General features: G+C 41.6%; 1 protein-coding gene across 2 annotated transcripts in view; it reads left to right on the top strand.

Annotated features, from left to right (window-relative positions):
* The window catches only part of LOC139367656 (receptor-type tyrosine-protein phosphatase U-like), a 343,935-nt gene that overhangs the window by 207,359 nt on the left and 110,381 nt on the right, over positions 1–26,195 (top strand). For both annotated transcript variants that reach the window (XM_071105929.1, XM_071105938.1), the window contains exons 8-12: positions 2,370–2,687; positions 6,995–7,104; positions 8,987–9,188; positions 18,505–18,607; positions 19,232–19,505. In XM_071105929.1, the coding sequence (XP_070962030.1) occupies positions 2,370–2,687; positions 6,995–7,104; positions 8,987–9,188; positions 18,505–18,607; positions 19,232–19,505 (1,007 nt within the window). The remainder of the gene's footprint in view (positions 1–2,369; positions 2,688–6,994; positions 7,105–8,986; positions 9,189–18,504; positions 18,608–19,231; positions 19,506–26,195) is intronic.

Below are 26,195 nucleotides of genomic sequence, written 5' to 3'. Positions count from 1 at the left end.
GACACCCTTGAGTTCCTTTGACCCCTGTCCCCCAGACCATCTGGTCCAGATCCCACACTGACCCCACACTTCATCATTGCATTATGATCCTCCTCACCTTTGTTGGGCTGCTTAGGTCTAAGCATAAATAAATGTATGGTCTGGTCACAGTGGGTATCTATGGGAGTGTGCTAGTTACCAGAGTGAACAGATGGGAGGCTTGGACCCTCTGGGTGTTATTCTGACTAAAGTGAATTTCCTCTCCAAAAAAAGAGTGTTGCCATGGACTGGGTATGTTCTGCTGTTCCGTGTGAACAACTCATCTCTTCCTGGCTTGCTCTGACCTATGTAGTGTAGCCCGGACGTCCTCCTGTGAGTACTGTAAAACTAATGGCCGTAAATATGAACATGGTCTCCGCCCGCCTCTGATGGCCAGCCAGGTGTGCTTGATGAGCCATCACTGTGTAATCAGCAGGGCTGCATTATCGTAGCTCTAAATCCCTCAAGTAAATCACAGAGGAGACAAGTTATTTCCAAACCACGTTAATAGGCTTCCACCTGCTTCTGGGTCACTGAGCCTTCTGGAGAGCCCCCTGCCACCAAACCTCTCTGCTGAGAGAGGGGCTTCATGCCGATGCCCAACTAAAATTAGGAACATTACAGAGTTCTCATGCCTTTCACAGCTCGTCTTCCTCGCCCATCATGTCAGGCCTCTCTGTCAGTGATTGCATCTTGCTTCATTCCTCCTTCATCTCCCATCTCCCCTGTGGTTAAGTCTCCACAGACTCCCTACACAGCTTAGCACCAACCCAGGCCAAGGACAACCCTGTCCACAGTTAATCCCATGGATCAGTATTAGTGGGAGTAATAAACCAGAAGCTCTCCCCTTCTTTTCCTCTCACTATAACGTGAGGAATAAGCATGTCGCTCTGGGCCATGTTGGGGATACTGCAACCCTTCTCCGAAGGCTGCCAGGGAGTGTGCGTTGCACACAGTCGAGCGTGGCATGCAGGCAAATAGACTGGGCAAGAGGAAGGGTGTTGGCACAAAAGTCAAATTTGATGAAAATCCACAATGGGCACACTGTGGCCTCTTCTGTGTTTTCTTCTTCAGTTCATCAGTTTAAAGCCCCTCTTTATTTAGCTTTGAGACTGTGCAGACTATCAATTACACCAGAAAGACAATCCTCAATCAAATTGAACAATTGTTCAAACATTTCCTGCCACGTCTAATGTACCACTACTTGATTACCCAGCCCACATATTTTTCTGCTATCATAAACTAATGTCCAGAACAATGCAGTGGTCATGCTTCCTTCTAGACCGAAATGCAAAAAAATAAAAAATTGGAAAGTAAATAGGTGACTGTGGAGAGGCTTAAGTTTAGATTGCCATATCATGAAATTCTGTTTCAGTGAGAAAGATAATGAAAAGGAAGGGATAAATGGATAAACTTCAGGGAGAGATATAATGAATAGAAAGGGATACAGAGATAAATATCCGCAAGAAAGAGATGCCCTTTTGAGTGGTGAGTTAGTGTGTGTGCATGTGCCTGTTTGTGCTCGTATGTGTCCTTGCATATTTAGAGAGAGCACCTTTCAAATCCATCTCCTTTGATTACTGCCTTTGTTCCTTTAATAAGCGTCCCATCGCTTATCGATGCATTAGCGCCATTGTTTTAGTTCTCAGCACAAATAGCTGCAGTAAGAGAAGAATCCCTTTGAGTATGATAGTCAGTGCAGGAATGAAGACGTTGGCTGGTATAACCTTACTCTTCTCACTGCTGAGCCCTCCGCTCCATATCTCCTCTGTCACTCTCACTCTCCTCCGCCATTAGTCACGAATCCCTATTAAAAGAACAAAGCAATCCAATACATTATGTGGAATACTGTTTGACAAAAAGGCATCAATAATGTGCTGTGACAAATGCCTCCATTGGTAGTGTGTTGCTGAGATTGGCCTTGGCTCACCCCTGTAGCCTGTATCTCTTACTGCAACACTGACTGGCTTTGTGCTTGAAGGCACAGAAGCTTCTCAGTACCTCTGTATCCCTCTAGCTGTCTCTCCCGAGGGAGGAATAGAAAGACGAGGCTTTAGTTCTCTCTGCTTTAGTCAAAAGAAACAGTGTTGACCCCAAACCCAGCAGTGACCAGAAGTAACTGGGTGACTACTAAAAACAAGCAGCCTTTCCAAAATGTCCTAGCAATAAAGATAACTGGCGGATTTTGTAATTTACACTGTGTTTAAACAGTTTTTATTTAAGCTTTATTTAACCAGGTTAGTCTCTTGAGTTGAAAACATGTTTTTCAAAAGAAGACCTGGACCTAGTTGATAACATTCCCTTCTCTCTCTTCCTTTCCCTCCCTTCCTCCTGCCTTCCCTCTTTAATAGAACCCACACGGGCCTTGCGAAGTCTCACAGCTTCAGAGATCCAGTCCAGGCAGCTGACCCTGCAGTGGGAGACGCTGGCCTACAACTTGACCCGCTGCCACACCTACTCTGTGTCCCTGTGCTACCGCTATGCCACCGCAGGGGGAGGCGGTGGGCACAACACTACTGTGCGTGAGTGCCTGGCGGTTGAGCACAATGCCTCACGCTTCACCCTGCGTGACCTGCCGGCCTACCACTCCATCCAGGTCCGTTTGGCGCTCGCCAACCCTGAGGGCAAGAAGGAGGGTCGGGAGGTCACCTTCCAGACTGAAGAGGACAGTAAGTGATGGGAGAATGTTGGAGACATATACTGTACGTAGGAGCTCATACAGGGTACCTATTCATAGAAACCAGAATAACATGGGAGAATGTTTGAGACATAAAAAGGAACTGATACGTACAGGGCACATTTTCATAGGAAGTAGAATGATCGGAACCGTCTTGTGTTAGAGTGCCCTAATTGGCTGCTTTCCAACCACCTCACATGGCTGTTTACCTTCTCAATCCCTTCTTCCCAGAGACCTGTAAGAAACACTTGGCTGTTTTAGTGACAGACTGTTCAGGGATCACTTTGGTGATCAAAATAACCGAAAGTACCTAGGGAGTCATCCCTCTCCAGAGGGTATTATCTCTGCTCTAAATTCATATTTGTGTTAACAAATTAACAAAATTAATGCCGTGAAAAATGGGAAAAAAATCTAGCTATCTATACAGTGGGGATTGATAACACTGGGTCAGTCCACATCAGTAGCTACAGTTTGATTTAAGGGATTCATAACTATCATGGTTCGTCTCCTGTCCCATGCGGTTGTGTCTCAGTAGACTAGAATAAAAGCATTGTGACCATCTCCAAGAGGCTGCATCAGCATACCAAAGGATCCATCTCATTTCTCAAATGAAAATGAAGCTAGAGAGAAAGGATTTTCCCCCATATCTCTCAATATATTCCTTTTGAGCCAAGGCAGCCAACAGCCTCTGTGCATTGCAGATGCCTGGCTGAAGATCAAATATATTTTTCCATTAAAAAGAAACTAAACGAACGCACTGTTTTCACACCAAAGGGAGAAAGAAAAAAGTGTGTGAGATAGCGAATGAGAATGAGAGAAAAAGAGAGGGAGAGAGACTAATGGGGATTGTGGTCTGGAATAGAAAACCACAGTGCACAGAGGATACTATCAAAACAGTTAGCTTTGTTTTTATAGGGATGTCTATAGGCCAGGCTTCCCCTGGTGTCCAGGCCAGACAGAGTTTTAACAGCATTCAGCATTTATACTAAGGAATGTCATCACTGGCCATCAGCTGAGGATGCATTTAATCACCACTATTTCATGGAGGTATTTTGATATTTTGAAGGCATAAGACTGAACAATATAAATGCCCTGTCCACTATAGTACAATAATTATATTTGTATATATTTTTCTGAGCCAATTGCAATTTTCCTAAGTCCTTTTTTGTGGCACCTGACCACACGTCTGAACAGTAGTCAAGGTGCGACAAAACTAGGGCCTGTAGGACCTGCCTTGTTGATAGTGTTGTTAAGAATGCAGAGCATCGCTTTATTATAGACAGACTTCTCCACATCTTAGCTACAACTGCATCAATATGTTTTGACCATGACAGTTTACAATCTAGTGTTACTCCAAGCAGTTTAGTCATCTCAACAGCTCAATTTCCACATTATTTATTACAAGATTTAGTTGAGGTTTAGGGTTAGTGAGTGTTTTGTTCCAAATACTGTGCTTTTAGTTTTATAAATATTTAGGGCTAACTTATTCCTTGCCACCCACTCTGAAACTAACTACAGCTCTTTGTTGAGTGTTGCAGTCATTTCAGTTGCTGTAGTAGCTGACGTGTATAGTGTTGAGTCATCCACGTACATAGAAACTCTGACTTTACTCAGTCAGTGGCATGTCATTAGTAAAGATTGAAAAAAGTAAGGGGCCTAGACAGCTGCCCTGGGGAATTCCTGATTCTACCTGGATTATGTTGGAGAGGCTTCCATTAATGAACACCCTTTGTGTTCTGTTAGACAGATCACTATTTATCCACATTATAGCCGAGGGTGTAAAGCCATAACACATACGTTTTCCAGCAGCAGACTATGATCAATAATGTCAAAGCTGCACTGAAGTCTAACAAGACAGCCCCCACAATAATTGTATCATCAATTTCTCTCAGTCAATCATCAGTCATTTGTGTAAGTGCTGTGCTTGTTGAGTGTCCTTCCCTATATGCATGCTGAAATTATGTTGTCAATTTGTTTACTGTAAAATAGCATTGTATCTGGTCAAACACAATTTTTTTCCAGAAGTTTACTAAGGGGTTGGTAACAGGCTGATTGGTCGACTATTTGAGCCAGTAAAGGGGGCTTTACTATTCTTGGGTAGTGGAATGACTTTAGCTTCCCTCCAGGCCTGAGGGCACATGCTCTCTAGTAGGCTTACATTGAAGATGTGTCAAATAGGAGTGGCAATATCGTCTTCTATTATCCTCAGTAATTTTCCATTGTTGATAGACGGCAATAATTTTTTCACCTCTTCCACACTGACTTTACGGAATTCGTAAATTTCATGATTTGGTCCAATATACTTGGATGTGTCGTGTCAGTATTTGTTGCTAGCATGTCATCCCTAAATTTGCTTATCTTGCCAATGAAAAAGTCATTAATGCAGTTTGCAATATCAGTGGGCTTTGTGCCGACTTGGCTTTTTTCCCAAAATTTCATTTAAGGTGCCCCAAAGCTTTTTACTATCATTCTTTATATCATTTATCTTTGCTTCATAGTGTAGTTTATTTTTATTTCGTTTAGCGATTGATTTCTCAATTTGCAGTACGTTTGCCAATCAGTTGGGCTGCCAGACTTAATTGCCATACCTTTTGCCTCATCTCTCTCAACCATACCATTTTTAAAATCCTCATCAATTCAAGGGGATTTAACAGTTTTTACAGTCATTTTATTAATGGTTGCATGCTTATTAGTAACTGGAATAAGTAGTTTCATAAATGTGTCAAGTGCAGTGTCTGGTTGCTCCTCATTACACACCACAAACCAGCAAATATTATTTACATCATCAACATAAGAATCACTACAAAAGTTGTTATATGACCTCTTATAAACTATATTAGGCCACGACTTTGGAAATGTGGTTTTCCTAGATATTGCTATCATCTGCAGCGTTAGTAAGAATGTGATCAATACACGTTGATGATTTAATTCCTGTGCTGTCTGACAACCTGATCCAGGTTGCAGGTACTGGTTACAGATTAAAGTTTTTTCCAGAGTGGGCATCTTGATGATAGCAAGTCAATATTTAAATCACCCAGAAAATATACTTATCTGTTGATATCACATACATTATCAAGCATTTCACACATCTTATCCAGATACCGACTATTAGCACTTGGTGGTCTATAGCAGTTTACCACAAGAATGGGATTTAGGTGAGGCAAATTAACCTGTAGCCATATTACTTCAACAGTATTTAACATTAGATCATCTCTAAGCTTTACAGGAATGTGGTTCTGAATATAGACCGCAACACTGCCTCCGTTGGCATTTCTGTCTTTTCGGTAGATGTTATAACCATGTATTGCTACCACTGTATCATCAAAGGTATCATCTAAATGAGTTTCAGAGATAGTCAGAATATGAATGTCATCTGTGTACAAGCAAGTTATTGACCTCATGGACCTTGTATCTTATTCTACATATGTTAAAATGGGTTAATTTGAGCACTTTTCTGGGTTGCTTGATTGTTTTTAATGCTTTACTGGGAAGCTTATCAGACGTAGACTTACTCATGTTATTTACATTGGAGCTGAGGTTTTCCTACTATTGCACACCGCCACAGTACTAAAAGTGTAACTCTGGTTTATAGGCTCATGATTACTGCTTACAATAGCTGTAGGATGAACAGATGTATTCAGTGCAATTAGGGGTACATACATTAAATTACTTACATTGTGTTTGCCAATGCCCCTAAGATCATGTACATTTGATGCAGCGTTGTGACGACTCATTGTCACAATGGTAGGGATTAATTGAGCTGGTCTTGGATCATTTACTAGTCATTGTTTCAATGCAACCTCGAAATGTGTAGACAGAGTCCAGGAGCCAAGATGATTTGCATAGACGCAATCATTCCTGAAGAGCATCTTCTGTTCCCAGAAGGTGTCAAAGTTATCAATAAAAGTGACTCCAGCAGAGCTACAATAGTTTTCATGTCAGACTCCGTACTCAAAGAAATGTATTTCGAGGTCTCTATATCATGTAATATGAACCTCACCCTCATGATGATAGTATGAACCTGATCAGTCTGAATTGATTGTAAGTACTTGATAATGTTTACTCTACTTCAGTGGTTTTATATCCATCAATCATCTCCTATTCTCTTTGCTTGTACACTCTCTGACTGACACAAAATATAGTCCTTTATGTCCTACATGATGCAGAATTCTCAGTTCTAAGGCTAACGTTGTAAGAGGGACTCAGTGACATTCACCACTGAATATGATATTGACATTATGAGATACTTGCCATGATTTTACAGCTTCAATTGAGTGACATGTTGCTTGTTTCCAATAGTTCCCGGTGGCATCACCCCTGAATCGCTGACCTTCACCCCCCTGGAAGACATGATCTTCCTCAAGTGGGAGGAGCCAGTGGAACCCAATGGTCTCATCACCCAATACGAGGTAAATCAAATCTATTTATATAGCCCTTCTTACATCAGCTGATATCTCAAAGTGCTGTACAGAAAGAGAAGGATGCTTCCCACTCTGCTCGATGCCCTCCAATCATCTTCCTCTAAACATCTCCTCCCAAAATTGACCCTCATAAATTGACCCTGACCCTCATATCCTATTTTGTAGTTTGTAGTAATTGATTGGTGTAGTTTAGGTCAGCAAGAGCAGTGTCACAGGCATTGATTAGCACAGGTAAGTTCTAGGAGAGAAATGTCACAGAACTTTTCAAACAGAGTTAGAAACAAGGACAGAACAATAGCTATATTTTACAGGTGGCTGTTAATTGACGTAATAGACACAACACAGCTGTTTGACGTTAAGAATACAGGCAGAAGCTACAGTACATATCAGCCTCTATATATATGTGGTTGTGTATGGCATTTTTTTACAAGCTCATAGTCCATCCCCAGAGCGCTGTCTGTTTCTCTCCGCTCATCTAACAGTACATCTAGAGCTAGCAAATAGTCTGGCACATTGTCACCAAGAGAAGTTAAGAAAAATATTTATCAGCATATACTGTAGCACTGCCATGCATCATCACATTTTTCAACCTCATTTATTAGCACTAATTTATTCATGCTAATTTTGTCTTCACCTATGGTAGGGGCTCATTACAGTATTACCTATACCAGCCTCAAGCTTTCACCCAGCCCTCTCTATTTCAATGTCATCTCAAGGAGGATATTATTAAATGGGATTTGTGGTTTGACATATAAAGTGGATGTATTTTCTTCCAGTAGCGTCCTGATCTCTCTGAGCTGACAAAGAGAGCTTTAGACAGAGCCGCAGAAGGAATCCTCTTAATTTCTCTCCCATTAAAGCTTTGACCAGTCTCCCTGAGCCCATCAATCGCCATAACTCCAGCCTCACAAGCCCCTCCTTGGTCCTCTTTGCTCTTTCTGAAGGCTCTTATCGGCTTTTTTGTTGGCTTTTTTATGAGGAACACATCTGTGTGTACTGTGTACAGTCATTGGCTGTCTTCACAGTTACCACGCCTGCATGGGCATATCGTGCTCTTAAAATAATCTGCATAGTCAATAGTTTGGTTCAAGTCAGTGGGAAGCAAGGCGTGTCTGTGTTATTTAATATTCCCAGTTTTTACATTACTCTCTGACGCCACATGGGTGGAATCCCATAAGACAGTTAAGACTGTCTTATGGGACTCGGTGGGGAAAAAATTGCTTCCAACAGCATCAATATTTCACACAGAACACATTTCCATATTAGCATGAATGTCCTTCAGGCTTGACCATTATGAATGGATGAGCAAGCCAAACAAAATCATTAACATCTTGTTATTGTGCAACCCGCAGGTTGGGAAATCTGTAAACACACAAAACAATAACGGTTTGATAATGATTCTGCTTTCATGAAAAAATAACAGCATTACACTGGACTGGATCACATTTCCTGCTGCTACTATTTCTGTCACTTTATTTCTAGTTATATGTACATGTCTACCTCAATTACCTTGTACCCCTGCACATCGACTCAGTGTAGCCAAGTTATATACTTATATACTATTATTACTTTTATTATTACATGTTTTACTTTTCTATTATTTCTCTATTTTCTTACTCTCTGCATTGTACACACTGTGTTGTTTACTAAGCACGTGATTAATACAATTTGATTTGAAAAGCAACATTACCAATCAGTACATTGACTTAGAGCAGAAGCACAATTTTCAAAGTCAGATGTGAATCCTCAGAGAAAATCAATTGAACAAAAGTTAAAAGGTAGTTGCTCCACAAAGTAAATAACTCCTGTTCTCAGAAATAATTGCTATATGAATCATTCTGGTGTCTTTTTTGTATTTATCTGTCCACAGATCAGCTATCAGAGCATTGAGTCGTCTGACCCAGGCATCAATGTGCCAGGACCTAGGAGAACAGTGTCGAAGCTGAGGAACGAGACCTATCACATGTTCTCCAACCTTCACCCTGGCACTACATATCTGATTTCTGTCCGTGCTCGCACAACCAAGGGCTTCGGCCAGACCGCCCTAACTGAGATCACCACCAACATTTCTGGTGAGTGTCGATGTGTGTGTACAACTGCAGGTGTATGTGTTCACACTTGAATGTTTGTCTATCCATTTGCATTGAGGATCCCTGGGGTCCAGCAACATTAAGGCAGTTTCTAACCTTTATTTAACTAGGCAAGTCAGTTAAGAACAAATTCTCATTTACAATGACGGCCTACCGGGGAACAGTGGGCAGAACGACAGATTGTCGTTCAGGGGCAGAACGACAGATTCTTATCCTGTCAGCTCGGGGATTCGATCCAGGAACCTTTCGGTTACTGGCCCAACTAGGCTACCTGCTGCCCCATTTACAGTGCATTCGGAAAGTTTTCAGACCCCTTCCCAGCATTATTCAAAAATGGATTACATGTATTTTTTCGTCATCAATCTACAGACAATACCACACAATGACAATCGAAAACAGGTTTTAAGAAATGTTGGCAAATGTATTAAATATAAAAAACAGACATATCTTACTTACATAAGTATGCAGACCCTTTGCAATGATACAACATTTTTTGCTCAGATGCATCCTATTTCCATTGATCAGAGAAGTTTCTACAACTTGATGGGAATCTACCTGTGGTAAATTAAATTGATTGGACGTAATTTGGAAGGGCACACACCTGCCTATATAAGTTCCCACAGTCAACAATGCATGTCAGAGCAAAAACCAAGTCATGAGGTCGAAGGAATTGTGCGTAGAGCTCCAAGACAGGATTGTGTTGAGGCACAGATCTGGTGATGGGTACCAAAACATTTATGCAGCATTGAAGGTCCCCAAGAAGACAGTGGCCTCCATCATTCTTAATGGAAGAAGTTTGGAACCTTTCTAGAGCTGGCCACCCGGCCAAACTGAGCAATTGAGGGAGAAGTGCCTTGCTTAGGGAGGTGACGAAGAACCCGATAGTCACTCTGACAGAGCTCCAGAGTTCCTCTGTGGAAATGGGAGAACCTTCCAGAAGGGCAACCATCTCTGCAGCACTCCACCAAAGGACTCTCATACCATGAGAAACAAGATTAACCTCTTGAACCTCTGGGGGCAGTATTTCATTTTTGGATGAAACACGTTCCCGTTTTAAGCGCAATATTTTGTCACGAAAAGATGCTCGACTATGCATATCAGCTATCAGCTGATAAGCTTTGGAAGGAAAACACTCTGACGTTTCCAAATCTGCAAAGATATTGTCTGTGAGTGCCCCAGAACTGATGCTACAGGCGAAACCAAGATTAAACTTCAAACTGGAAGTGAGCAAAAATTCTGAGGCGCTGTTTTCCATTGTCTCCTTATATGGCTGTGAATGCGACAGGAATGAGCTTACACTTTCTGCCGTTTCCCCAAGGTGTCGGCAGCATTGTGACGTATTTGTAGGCATATCATTGGAAGATTGACCATAAGAGACTACATTTACCAGGTGTCCTGGTGTCCTGCGTCGAAATTGGTGCGCAAACGCCAGGTGCAAGTATTTTTCCATTTGATAGAGAGGAGAAACCAGACTTCCACGAACAATATATCATCGAAGAGATATGTGAAAAACACCTTGAGGATTGATTCTAAACAACGTTTGCCGTGTTTCAGTCGATATTATGGAGTTAATTTGGAAAAAAGTTTGGCGTTTTGATGACTGAATTTTCGTTTTTTTTTGGTAGCCAAACGTGATGTACAAAACGGAGCGATTTCTAATACACAAAGAATCTTTTTGGAAAAACTGAAAATGTGCTATCTATCTGAGAGTCTCCTCATTGAAAACATCCAAAGTTCTTCAAAGGTAAATTATTTTATTTGAATGCTTTTCTTGTTTTTGTGAAAATGTTGCCCGCTCAATGCTACGCTAAATGCTACGCTAGTTATCAATACTGTTACACAAATGCTTGTTTTGCTATGGTTGAAAAGCATATTTTGAAAATCTGAGATGACAGTGTTGTTAACAAAAGGCTAAGCTTCAGAGCTAGCATATTTATTTCATTTCATTTGCGATTTTCATGAATAGTTAACGTTGAGTTATGGTAATGAGCTTGAGGCTGTACTCACGATCCCGGATCCGGGATGGCTAGTATCTGGTCTGATGAAACCAATATTGAATTATTTGGCCTGAATGCTAAATGTCACATCTGGAGGAAACCTGGCATGTCCCTAAGGTGAAGCATGGTTGTGGCAGCCTTATGCTGTGGGGATGTTTTTCAGTGACAGGGACTGGGAGACTAGTCAGGATCAAGGGAACGATGAATGGAGCAAAGTACAGAGAGACCCTTAATGAAAACCTGCTCCAGAGCGCTCAGGATCTCAGACTGGTGCAAAGGTTCACCTTCCAACAGAACAACGACTCTAAGCACACAACCAACACACTGCAGGAGTGGCTTCGGGACAGGTCTCTGAATGTCAGAGCCCAGACTTGAACCTGATTGCATTTCTCTCTCATTTCTGGAGAGACCTGAAAGTAGCTGTGGCCACGACTCTCCCCATCCAACCTGACAGAGCTTGAGGATCTGCCGAGAAGAATGGAAGAAACTCCCCAAATACAGATATGCCTGTAATCGCTGCCAAAGGATCTTCAACAAAGTACTGAGTAAAGGGTCCGAATACTTTATGTAAATGTAATACTTCAGTGTTTTTGTGGACATTTGCAAACATTTCTTAAAACCTATTTTTGCTTTTTCATTTTGGGATATTGTGTGCAGATTAATGAGGGTAAAAAAAAACAATTGAATCCAATTTAGAATAAGGCTGTAACATAACAACATTTGGAAAGAGGCAAAGGGTCTGAATACTTCCGAATGCACTGTATCTACAATACAAAATCCATGTGTGCGTGTGTGTGTAGAGTGCGTGTCCATGTGTGTGCCATGTCAACCTTTGTACCTAGCTTGCATCAGAGTTGAACATCAACTGTCTGAAGGATATAACAGGAGTCTGTAAATACACTATATACGTATATATAAAAGGATGTGGACACCCCTCCAAATTTGTGGGTTTGGCTATTTCAGCCACACCAGTTGCTGACAGGTATATAAAATCAAGCACATAGTCATAGACAAACATTGGGTGTAGAATCGCCTTACTGATGAGCTCAGTGACTTTCAACGTGGCACTGTCATGGATGCCAACTTTCCAACGAGTCAGTTTTTCCAATTTCGGCCCTGCTAGAGATTCCCACGTCAACTGTAAGTGCTGTTATTGTGAAGTGAAAATGTCTAGGCGCATCAAAGGCTCAACCGTGGTAGGCCACACAATCTCACAGAAAGGCACTGGTAGAGAACGGAAGCGTGTAGAGATTAAAAATCATCTGTCCTTGGTTGCAACACTCACTACTGAGTTCCAAACCACCTCTGGAAGCAACATCAGCACAAGAACTGTTCGTCAGGAGCTTCATGAAATGGGTTTCCATGGCCGAACAGCCGCACACAAGCCGAAGATCACCATGCGCAATGCCAAACATTGGCTGGAGTGGTGTAAAGCATGCCGCAATTCAACACTGGAGCAGTGGGAACGCGTACTCTGGAGTGATGAATCATGCTTCACCATTTGAATTTGTATTCATTATGGATCCCCATTAGCTGCTGCTAAGGCAGTAGCTACTCTTCCTGCAAAATGCAGGAATACAATTTTAAAAACATTGCAATACATTCATAACATAATTTAGAACACACCATTGGGCATTCCGACTGACAAATCTGGGTTTGGCAGATGCCAGGAGACCGCTACCTGCCCGAATGCAGATTGCCAACTGCAAAGTTTGGTGGAGGAGGAATAATGGTCTGGGGCTGTTATTCATGGTTCAGGCCCCTTAGTTCCAGTGAAGGGAAATCTTAACACTACAGCATACAATGACATTCTAGATGATTCTCCACTTCCAACTTTGTCGCAGCAGTTTGGGGAAGGCCCTTTCCTGGTTCAGCATGACAATGCCCCTGTGCACAAAGTGAGGTCCATACAGAAATGGTTTGTCGAGATTGGTGTGGAAGAACTTGTCTGGCCTGCACAGAGCCCTGACCTCAACCCCATCAAACACCTTTGGGAAGAATTGGAACGCTAACTGCCAGCCAGGCCTAATCACCCAACATCAGTATCTGACCTCACTGATGCTCATGGCTGAATGGAAGCAAGTCCCCGCAGCAATGTTCCAACATCTATTGGAAGGTTTTCCCAGAAGACCATTTTCCCATTAAAGAAAAAATGGGACCAACTACATAGTAATGCCCATGATATTGGAATGACATGTTCGATGAGCAGGTTTCCACATACTTTTGGTCATGTAGTGTATGTCTGAAGGGTGTTACAGCAATATGTTAATTGATATTGCACATGGCTGTTGTAATCACAACTCCTCTGGGTCTCAAGTGAATGTTGTGAGATAGACTAATTCATTCCTTTGTATCCATCAGAGGAAAAGATACCAATGTCATGTCCTTTTCTATTTGGTTATTGTCTCTCATCAATTTCATAGATTCCAAATACTGCGGTCTCTCTATCCGAGGTATATCACTGAAGACTGTCTGTGCTTGTGCAGTTGTGTAGCTAGCTATAGTAGGTTTCACTCACTCTGTGCTATTATCAGGGTCTGAAATTTGACTTTCAACCTCAGTTGCTTTATCCTCTTGCAGTGGCAAAACAACTCCTCCAAGAATAGAAGTACTACCTCTCCCATCCTCTCAAAAGGATTGACACCCTTTCATCGCACACAACAAAGCACAAACAGCAGAGAGGAAACAACGTTTGTTATGTGTAAGGATAGATGCAGTGCTATCTTCATGTGACCATGCAGCATCTCCCAGCTGAGAGAGAGACAGACTCTGAGCTTATTACTGAAGAAGGAAATCCATCCCTGGTGGTTCCATTCACTTTTAATGATGCATGTTTACCTGTGTAAAGGCAGGAATAAAAACACCTCAGAGGAAACCTCAATGCTTCTCTCTCTCTCTCTCTCTCTCTCTGTCTCTCTCAATTCAATTCAATTCAATTCAAGGGCTTTATTGGCATGGGAAACATGAGTTAACATTGCCAAAGCAAGTGAGGTAGACAACATACAAAGTGAATATATAAAGTGAAAAACAACAAAAATTAACAGTAAACATTACACATACAGAGGTTTCAAAACAGTAAAGACATTACAAATGTCATATTATATATATATATACAGTGTTTTAACAATGTACAAATGGTTAAAGGACACAAGATAAAATAAATAAGCATAAATATGGGTTGTATTTACAATGGTGTGTGTTCTTCACTGGTTGCCCTTTTCTCATGGCAACAGGTCACAAATCTTGCTGCTGTGATGGCACACTGTGGAATTTCACCCAGTAGATATGGGAGTTTTTCAAAATTGGATTTGTTTTCAAATTCTTTGTGGATCTGTGTAATCTGAGGGAAATATGTCTCTCTAATATTGTCATACATTGGGCAGGAGGTTAGGAAGTGCAGCTCAGTTTCCACCTCATTTTGTGGGCAGTGAGCACATAGCCTGTCTTCTCTTGAGAGCCATGTCTGCCTACGGCGGCCTTTCTCAATAGCAAGGCTATGCTCACTGAGTCTGTACATAGTCAAAGCTTTCCTTAATTTTGGATCAGTCACAGTGGTCAGGTATTCTGCCGCTGTGTACTCTCTGTGTAGGGCCAAATAGCATTCTAGTTTGCTCTGTTTTTTTGTTAATTCTTTCCAATGTGTTAAGTAATTATCTTTTTGTTTTCTCATGATTTGGTTGGGTCTAATTGTGCTGTTGTCCTGGGGCTCTGTAGGGTGTGTTTGTGTTTGTGAACAGAGCCCCAGGACCAGCTTGCTTAGGGGACTCTTCTCCAGGTTCATCTCTCTGTAGGTGATGGCTTTGTTATGGAAGGTTTGTGAATCGCTTCCTTTTAGGTGGTTGTAGAATTTAACGGCTCTTTTCTGGATTTTGATAATTAGTGGGTATCGGCCTAATTCTGCTCTGCATGCATTATTTGGTGTTCTACGTTGTACACGGAGGATATTTTTGCAGAATTCTGCGTGCAGAGTCTCAATTTGGTGTTTGTCCCATTTTGTGAAGTCTTGGTTGGTGAGCGGACCCCAGACCTCACAACCATAAAGGGTAATGGGCTCTATGACTGATTCAAGTATTTTTAGCCAAATCCTAATTGGTATGTTGAAATGTATGTTTCATTTGATGGCATAGAATGCCCTTGTCTCTCAGATCGTTCACAGCTTTGTGGAAGTTACCTGTGGCGCTGATGTTTAGGCCAAGGTATGTATAGTTTTTTGTGTGCTCTAGGGCAACAGTGTCTAGATGGAATTTGTATTTGTGGTCCTGGTGACTGAACACCATTATTTTGGTCTTACTGAGATTTACTGTCAGGGCCCAGGTCTGACAGAATCTGTGCATAAGATCTAGGTGCTGCTGTAGGCCTTCCTTGGTTGGTGACAGAAGCACCAGATCATCGGCAAACAGCAGACATTTGACTTCGGATTCTAGCAGGGGGAGGCCGGGTGCTGCAGACTTTTCTAGTGCCCGCGCCAATTCGTTGATATATATGTTGAAGAGGGTGGGGCTTAAGCTGCATCCCTGTCTAACCCCACGACCCTGTGTGAAGAAATCTGTGTGTTTTTTTGCCAATTTTAACCGCACACTTGTTGTTTGTGTACATGGATTTTATAATGTCGTATGTTTTACCCCCAACACCACTTTCCATCAGTTTGTATAGCAGACCCTCATGCCAGATTGAGTCGAAGGCTTTTTTGAAATCAACTTAGCATGAGAAGACTGCCTTTGTTTTGGTTTGTTTGGTTGTCAATTAGGGTGTGCAGGGTGACTACATGGTCTGTTGTACGGTAATTTGGTAAAAAGCCAATTTGACATTTGCTCAGTACATTGTTTTCATTGAGGAAATGTACGAGTCTGCTGTTAATAATAATGCAGAGGATTTTCCCAAGGTTACTGTTGACACATATTCCACGGTAGTTATTGGGGTCAAATTTGTCTCCACTTTTGTGGATTGGGGTGATCAGTCCTTGGTTCCAAATATTGGGGAAGATGCCAGAGCTAAGTATGATGTTAAAGAGTTTTAGTATAGCCAATTGGAATTTGTTGTCTGTATATTTGATCATTTCATTGAGGATACCATCAACACCACAGGCCTTTTTGGGTTGGAGGGTTTTTATTTTGTCCTGTAACTCATTCAATGTAATTGGAGAATCCAGTGGGTTCTGGTAGTCTTTAATAGTTGATTCTAAGATCTGTATTTGATCATGTATATGTTTTTGCTCTTTATTCTTTGTTATAGAGCCAAAAAGATTGGAAAAGTGGTTTACCCATACATCTCCATTTTGGATAGATAATTATTCGTGTTGTTGTTTGTTTAGTGTTTTCCAATTTTCCCAGAAGTGGTTAGAGTCTATGGATTCTTCAATTGCATTGAGCTGATTTCTGACATGCTGTTCCTTCTTTTTCCGTAGTGTATTTCTTTATTGTTTTAGTGATTCACCATTGTGAAGGCGTAGACTCAGGTTTTCCGGGTCTCTATGTTTTTGGTTGGACAGGTTTCTCAATTTCTTTCTTAGATTTTTGCATTCTTCATCAAACCATTTGTCATTATTGTTAATTTTCTTCGGTTTTCTATTTGAGATTCTTAGATTTGATAGGGAAGCTGAGAGGTCAAATATACTGTTAAGATTTTCTACTGCCAAGTTTACACTTTCACTATTATAGTGGAACGTTTTACCCAGGTAATTGTCTAAAAGGGATTGAATTTGTTGTTGACTAATTGTTTTTTGGTAGGTTTCCAAACTGCATTCCTTCCATCTATAGCATTTCTTAATGTTACTCAGTTCCTTTGGCTTTGATGCCTCATGATTGAGTATTGCTCTGTTTAAGTAGACTGTGATTTTGCTGTGGTCTGATAGGGGTGTCAGTGGGCTGACTGTGAACGCTCTGAGAGACACTGGGTTGAGGTCAGTGATAAAGTCTACAGTACTACTGCCAAGAGATGAGCTATAGGTGTACCTACCATAGGAGTCCCCTCGAAGCCTACCGTTGACTATGTACATACCCAGCGTGCGACAGAGCTGCAGGAGTTGTGACCCGTTCTCTCTCTCTCTCTCTCTCTCTCTCTCTCTCTCTCTCTCTCTCTCTCTCTCTCTCTCTCTCTCTCTCTCTCTCTCTCTCTCTCTCTCTCTCTCTCTCTCTCTCTCTCTCTCTCTCTCTCTCTCTCTCTCTCAGTGGGTGTATGAGTGTGTCTCCATGCAAAGGAGAGTTCTTTAATTAAAGATTTACAGCTGAATCACTCTTTGGTGGCTGTATGTCAGACAGGGACCTGCTGGTATATGGCCATAGAGAGAGTCCAAAAGCCATTATGAGTCATCCTCCCCCTCCATACCCCCTTGAATGGCCTACAGTACAGAACATTCACTTGTCCGGAACATCTCTCATTGCTACGTTGACAACTAGCTTACAGCGCTTATAATGAACTCCACATAATGTACACGCACCCCTACTATGACAGCCACAGAGTCTGCCTTCTACAGTCTTCCAGAGTGAACTACCACAGAGCACACACTGAACTGTACACAACCCTAAAGCTAATTTTTACTTTATCTCCAATGAACTTACTCCAATAAACCCCCTCAAAACCTACTCCCAACCGATCAACACCTTACTGACATCAAACAACTCACACTCTTTGTAACACGCTAGAGCTTTTGTTACCTGTGAATGAAATAAACACTTATTAAACACCTCACTTTAATTGAAGGCAGCTTTTTCAGCTAGCTGCAATTTTTCAAATCCTATTTCTTTATACCATAATCATTCATTTCTCCGTAATAGTTTACCTTTCCTCCCCTTCACTAATTGACTAGGGATATTAAAGACACGCTGTGCAGGAGGCATCTCCTGGGAGAAACGCAGCTTTGGCCAAATCCCTTTAAATGAGAAGCTCCTACTATTTGTCCTCCACTTCCAGGACTTTTAATTGCACTCGGTATCCAAGACAACCAGAACGTATGGAAATTCTGGAGGGACATTTCTGTGGGAACAGTGACTCACAAGATTAGTTTGGGCTGCAGACCTTTTATGAGAGAATAGGGAAAGAGCCTGTATGTTTATTAGATAGGATGTGTGGATAGACACAGTTCAGCTGGTTTTAAAGGGGACTGATGAAGGATGTGTCTGTGTGCATGTGTGTGTGTGTGTGTGTGTGTGTGAGTGTGTGGTGTGAGAGTATGTATGTGTGTTTGTGAGCATGTGAATAAGTGTGTTTGTGTGTGCGTATGTATATCATCTTGTTTATTACAAGGTCAGTCTAATTGCTATATAATATAACGTTGTCTGTACTCCTGTGCTCTGCCTCCTCAGCTCCAATGTTTGACTATGGAGACATGCTGTCCCCTCTGAGTGAAACAGAGAGCACGATCACTGTGTTGCTTCGCCCCGCCCTGGGCAGGGGAGCACCCGTCAGGTGAGAACACAACAGCAACAGACACACAGACATGTACATAAATATATGCATTTGCATTGTGTGACCCCCAACCCCTTTTTTTATGCTGCTGCTACTCTCTGTTTATCATATGTGCATAGTCACTAACTATACCTTCATGTACATACTACCTCAATTGGGCCGACCAACCAGTGCTCCCGCACATTGGCTAACCGGGCTATCTGCATTGTGTCCTGCCACCCACCACCCGCCAATGCCTCTTTTTACGCTACTGCTACTCTCTCCATCATATATGCTTAGTCACTTTAACCATATCTACATACTACCTCAATCAGCCTGACTAGCCGGTGTCTGTATGTAGCCACGCTACTTTCATAGCCTCGCTACTGTATATAGCCTGTCTTTTTACTGTTATTTATTTATTTACTTACCTATTGTTCACATAATACCTTTTTTGCACTATTGGTTAGAGCCTGTAAGTAAGCATTTCACTGTTGTATTCGGCACACTTGACAAATAAACTTTGATTTGATATACGATTTATAGACATTTTGATGTCACATTTACAGCACATACATATTATTTGCCAATGCCCCTATATGACCAAACTTAATGAGAAACATCTTACATCTCTCTCTCCACCAGTACGTACCAGGTTGTGGTAGAGGAGGAGAGTGGAAGGAAGGTGAAGAGGGAGCTGGGGGTTCAGGACTGTTACCCTCTGCCCATGTCCCATGGGGAGGCCCAGGCCAGAGGGACCCCCAACTACTACACGGCCGAGCTGCTTCCCAGCAGCTTGCCTGAAGCCAGCCCCTTCACCGTGGGGGACAACCACACCTACAATGGCTACTGGAACACCCCGCTGGACCCCCGCAAGAGTTACCTCGTCTACTTCCAGGCCATGAGCAACTTCAGAGGGGTGAGTACAGGACTTGAAGAAGGCTGTGGCTGATTTCTAGATCAACCCCTAGTCCCTAGGTGATCTGAGAGTATAGGTAGGTAAGCAATAGGTCATTGTCACAATACGGTTTAGAGCATTTGATTTGGCCGCTGGGAGACCCCCAGCTCGTTTAAAACCATTGACAACTACCTGCGGGTTTCAAGGCATTTTTAAATAAATGTTTTAACTATTTGGTTTTAATATCATCACTTCTTGAAGAGCATAGTCAGAACTATACATTTCCAATTATTCCACATTTAGCTCCATGATCAGAGTTATACGACAAGTAACTCGTGCTTTTGATGATCGGTTAACATCTCAATCTCAAATTGATTATGTACTGTATTCAGATATGTGAGGGTGTCCTATCCATATAGCTAGCTAGCTAAGCAAACACCTTGTCATTTAGCTTGCTTCATCAGAGATTCGGATTTTGGAAAGAGCTTGGCATGGGCAAATCACTTGTCAGAAAATGTAAGAGAGACGGCGTGGCTAATCTCAGTGCGATAGCTCCCGGTGAGAGCAGTAGTCCAATGGAGATGTTATGTTAAAACAAAAAAATGCCCAATGCCATCATGCACTGATTAAGAGACACTTCAACACTTATTATTAGAATGTAGCAGAACAAAGCAAATCTGGGAACAAATGCAAGATATTGGAGACACTATTCAACTCAGCCATGCTGAGAACAATGGAAAGTTATTGACTTTTTATTTTATATACAGTGCCTTGCGAAAGTATTCGGCCCCCTTGAACTTTGCGACCTTTTGCCACATTTCAGGCTTCAAACATAAAGATATAAAACTGTATTTTTTTGTGAAGAATCAACAACAAGTGGGACACAATCATGAAGTGGAACGACATTTATTGGATATTTCAAACTTTTTTAACAAATCAAAAACTGAAAAATTGGGCGTGCAAAATTATTCAGCCCCCTTAAGTTAATACTTTGTAGCGCCACCTTTTGCTGCGATTACAGCTGTAAGTCGCTTGGGGTATGTCTCTATCAGTTTTGCACATCGAGAGACTGAAATGTTTTCCCATTCCTCCTTGCAAAACAGCTCAAGCTCAGTGAGGTTGGATGGAGAGCATTTGTGAACAGCAGTTTTCAGTTCTTTCCACAGATTCTCGATTGGATTCAGGTCTGGACTTTGACTTGGCCATTCTAACACCTGGATATGTTTATTTTTGAACCATTCCATTGTAGATTTTGCTTTATGTTTTGGATCATTGTCTTGTTGGATGACAAATCTCCGTCCCAGTCTCAGGTCTTTTGCAGACTCCATCAGGTTCTTCCATTCTTCCAGAATGGTCCTGTATTTGGCTCCATCCATCTTCCCATCAATTTTAACCATCTTCACTGTCCCTGCTGAAGAAAAGCAGGCCCAAACCATGATGCTGCCACCACCATGTTTGACAGTGGGGATGGTGTGAGCTGTGTTGCTTTTACGCCAAACATAACGTTTTGCATTGTTGCCAAAAAGTTAAATTTTGGTTTCATCTGACCAGAGCACCTTCTTCCACGTTTGGTGTCTCCCAGGTGGCTTGTGGCAAACTTTAACCGACACTTTTTATGGATATCTTTAAGAAATGGCTTTCTTCTTGCCACTCTTCCATAAAGGCCAGATTTGTGCAATATACGACTGATTGTTGTCCTATGGACAGAGTCTCCCACCTCAGCTGTAGATCTCTGCAGTTCATCCAGAGTGATCATGGGCCTCTTGGCTGCATCTCTGATCAGTCTTCTCCTTGTATGAGCTGAAAGTTTAGAGGGACGGCCAGGTCTTGGTAGATTTGCAGTGGTCTGATACTCCTTCCATTTCAATATTATTGCTTGCACAGTGCTCCTTGGGATGTTTAAAGCTTGGGAAGTAAAGCCTAATAATATAATTTAAAAGCACAAAAAAAGGAACAAAACAAGAAATGATGCAAACAACTGGTTGTATGTCATGAAAGGGAAAAGTTGCAGAGAAATATGGTTTAACAGCTGATGTTGTTTGAAAAATGTATGGTTTTCTGTCGGACTGCTGTCATCACCACTACAGATGGCAAGCAAATCAAACAATATTTGGATATAGCCATCTAGTTTATCCCCTCAAAGTTAGTTTGTTAACTAGCCATATTGAAGTGATCTGTTCTGAGCTAGCGAACCAATTTGATGTGGTCCATCAATAAACATACAGTTGAAGTGGGAAGATTACATACACCTTTAGCCAAATACATTTAAACAAAGTTTTTCACAATTCCTGACATTTAATCCTAGTAAAAATTACCTGTCTTAGGTCAGTTAAGATCACCAATTTATTTTAAGAATGTGAAATGTCAGAATAATAGTATTGAGAATGATTTATTTCAGCTTTTATTCCTTTCATCACATTCCCAGTGGATCAGAAGTTTACATACACTCAATTAGTATTTAGTAGCATTGGTTAACTTGGGTCAAATGTTTTGGGTAGCCTTCCACAAGTTGCCCACAATACATTGGGTGAATTTTGGCCCCTTCCTCCTGACAGAGCTGGTGTAACTGAGTCAGGTTTGTAGGCCTACTTGCTCGCACACGCTTTTTCAGTTCTGCCCACACATTTTCTATAGTATTGAGGTCAGGGCTTAGTAATGGCCACTCCAATACCTTGACTTTGTTGTCCTTAACTATTTTGCCACAACTTTGGAAGTATGCTTGGGGTCATTGTCCATTTGGAAGACCCATTTGCGACCAAGCTTTAACTTCCTGACTGATGTTACTTTGTTATATTGAAGATGTTACTTCAATATATGCACGCAATTTTCCTCCCTAATGAGGCCATCTATTTTGCGAAGTCCACCAGTCCCTCCTGCAGCAAAGCACCCCCACAACATGATGCTGCCACCCCCATGCTTCACGGTTGGGATGGTGTTCTTCGGCTGGCTTCCCCTTTTTCCTCCAAACATAATGATGGTCATTATGTCCAAACAGTTCTATTTTTGTTTCATCAGACCAGAAGGCATATCTCAAAAAAGTCTGATCTTTGTCCCCATGTACAGTTGCAAATCGTAGTCTGGCTTTTTTATGGCGGTTTTGGAGCAGTGGATTCTTCCTTGTTGAGCGGCCTTTCAGGTTATGTCGATATAGGACTAATTTTACTGTGGATATACAATTTACTCAAATGGTGTCGATTTGCCTATCAGAAACTTCTAAAGCCATGACGCAATTTTCTGAAATTTCCCAAGCTGTTTAAAGACACAGTCAACTTAGTGTATGTAAACTTCTGACCCACTGGAATTATGATACAGTGAATTATAAGTTAAATAATCTGTCTGTAAACAATTGTTGGAAAGATTACTTGTGTCATGCACAAAGTAGATGTCCTATCCGACTTGCCAAAATGATAGTTTGTTTACAAGAAATGTGTTAAGTGGTTGAAAAACAAGTTTTAATGGTTCCAACGTAAGTGTATGTAAACTTCCGACTTCAACTATAGGTTTTCCTCTAGTCTAGATGGGATAAGACAGTGCGATGGCGATTGCATCAACTGTTGGTCTTATTAGGGCAGTAAGCAAATTGAAGTGGGTTTAGTGTGTCAGGTAAGGTAGAGGTGATTTTATCCTTGACTAGTCTCTCAAAGCACTTCATGATGACAGAGGTGAGTGCTACGGGGCGATAGTAATTTAATTCAATTACCTTTGCTTTCTTGGGTACAAAGGTGTACATCTTGAAGCATGTGGGGACAGTAGATTTGGATAGGGAGAGATGGAATTTATCAGTAAACACTCCAGCCAGCTGGTCTGGGAATGCTATGAGGATGCGGCTAGGGTTGCCCTCTGGGGCGGGAGCCTTTCGAGGTTTAACACTTGTCTTTCCCACGTCTTTCTCGCGTCGGCCTGAGGGCCGACGTACAGTATGTATGTACTGTAAGTATGTATGTACAGTGGGGAGAACAAGTATGTGATACACTGCTGATTTTGCAGGTTTTCCTACTTACAAAGCATGTAGAGGTCTGTCATTTTTATCATTGGTACACTTCAACTATGAGAGACGGAATCTAAAACAAAAATCCAGAAAATCACATGATTTTTAAGTAATTAATTTGCATTTTATTGCATGACATAAGTAATTGATTCATCAGAAAAGCAGAACTTAACATTTGGTACAGAAACCTTTGTTTGCAATTACAGAGATCATACGTTTCCTGTAGTTCTTGACCAGGTTTGCACACACTGCAGCAGGGATTTTGGCCCACTCCTCCATACAGACCTTCTCCAGATCCTTCAGGTTTCGGGGCTGTCGCTGGGCAATACGGACTTTCAGGTCCCTCCAAAGATTTTCTATTGGGTTCAGGTCTGGAGACTGGCTAGGCCACTCCAGGACCTTGAGATGCTTCTTACGGAGCCACTCCTTAGTTGCCCTGGCTGTGTGTTTTGGGTCGTTGTCATGCCGGAAGACCCAGCCACGACCCATCTTCAATGCTCTTACTGAGGGAAGGAGGTTGTTTGCTAAGATCTCTCGATACATGACCCCATCCATCCTCCCCTCAATACGGTGCAGTCGTCCTGTCCCCTTTGCAGAAAAGCATCCCCAAACAATGATGTTTCCACCTCCATGCTTCACGGTCGGGATGGTGTTCTTGGGGTTGTACTCATCATTCTTCTTCCTCCAAACACAGCGAGTGGAGTTTAGACCAAAAATCTCTATTTTTGTCTCATCAGACCACATGACCTTCTCCCATTGGCAAACTTCAGACGGGCCTGGACATGCGCTGGCTTGAGCAGGGGGACCTTGGTGCGCTGCAGGATTTTAATCCATGACGGCGTAGTGTGTTACTAATGGTTTTCTTTGAGACTGTGGTCCCAGCTCTATTCAGGTCATTGACCAGGTCCTGCCGTGTAGTTCTGGGCTGATCCCTCACCTTCCTCATGATCACCACGAGGTGAGATCTTGCATGGAGCCCCAGATCGAGGGTGATTGACCGTCATCTTGAACTTCTTCCATTTTCTAATAATTGCGCCAACAGTTGTTGCCTTCTCACCAAGCTGCTTGCCTTTTGTCCTGTAGCCCATCCCAGCCTTGTGCAGGTCTACAATTGTATCCCTGATGTCCTTACACAGCTATCTGGTCTTGGCCATTGTGGAGAGGTTGGAGTCTGTTTGATTGAGTGTGTGGACAGGTGTCTTTTATACAGGTAACGAGTTCAAACAGGTGCGGTTAATACAGGTAATGAGTAGAGAACAGGAGGGCTTCTTAAAGAAAAACTAACAGGTCTGTGAGAGCTGGAATTCTTACTGGTTGGTAGGTGATCAAATACTTATGTCATGCAATAAAATGCAAATGAATTACTTAAAAATCATACAATGTGATTTTCTGGATTTTTGTTTTAGATTCCGTCTCTCACAGTTGAAGTGTACCTATGATAAAAATGACAGACCTCTACATGCTTTGTAAGTAGGAAAACCTGCAAAATCGGCAGTGTATCAAATACTTGGTCTCCCCACTGTATGTATGTATGTATGTATGTATGTATGTATGTATGTATGTACGTTGGAGTCGGAAGTTTGTTTACATATGTATGTATGTATGTACGTACCGTACATACATACATACATACATACACACACACACAAGCAAGCAAACAAACAAACAAACAAACTTCCAACTTCAACTTTAGCCTATCATGGCTGTCTGCAACAATCGTGATTAAACAATCGTGATTAAACACTCTTAAAAACAATGTTGAAAAGGGTATAATGTTAGCTAACTTCACTAGGTAGGCCTATGTTGGTTGGAGAAAAAGTACACTAGGTCTGCTTACACCTATGTTTAGCCAACTGTGTAAAGTTTCTACCGGTAGCTTGCAAACTAAACATTATAATATCAGCTAACAGTACATCGGAAAATGCACCCTTCTGCTGCTTGATAGGCAGAGCCCACAAAGGATGGGAAATTAGATGATGTTACAACTAAATAGTTAACATTTATTTAAAAATAAATTGAAAATGGCACGCAGTTGTCAACAGTTTAAAAGGAGGTGGGGGTCTCCTTGCCCCCCAGCAGGCAAATCGAATGCTTTGCACCTTATTGAGCCGTTTTATTGATAACAACCAATATGATAATTGCTTCAGTTGCTAATTGGCTGGGTAGAAATTTTGCCCAATTTACTTACCAATCCTTTCCAATCCACAGCAGTGCCCAGAGAGTAGTGGGCAATTTGGAATTCAATATGTAACGCCAAATACGTGTTGGTTTATGAAAATGTATTTTTCTAACTTCCATTGTCCTCCACAAGACTGGCTGAAAACAATGCCTTCAGAAAGTATTCAGACAACTTGACTTTTTCTAAATTTTGTGACGTTACAGCCTTATTCTAAAATTGATTAAATAAAACAAAATACTAAGCAATCTACACACAATACCTAATAATGACAAAGTGTAGACAGGTTTTTAGAATGTTTGAAAATGTATTAAAAACAGAAATACCTTATTTACATAAGTAATCAGATCCCTTGCTATGAGACTCGAAATTGAGCTCAGGTGCATCCTGTTTCCGTTGAACATCCTTGAGATGTTTCTACAACTTGATTGGAATCCACCTTTGATAAATTCAATTGATTGGACATGATTTGAAAAGGCACACACCTGTCTATATAAGGTCCCAGAGTTGACAGTGCATGTCAGAACAAAAACCAAGCTATGATGTC

The sequence above is a fragment of the Oncorhynchus clarkii genome, chromosome 2, assembly GCF_045791955.1.
Source record: "Oncorhynchus clarkii lewisi isolate Uvic-CL-2024 chromosome 2, UVic_Ocla_1.0, whole genome shotgun sequence".
Taxonomy (NCBI): Eukaryota; Metazoa; Chordata; class Actinopteri; order Salmoniformes; family Salmonidae; genus Oncorhynchus; species Oncorhynchus clarkii.
The sequence above is the reverse complement of the archived record's forward strand: the minus strand, read 5'-3'. Positions and strand labels throughout refer to the sequence as shown.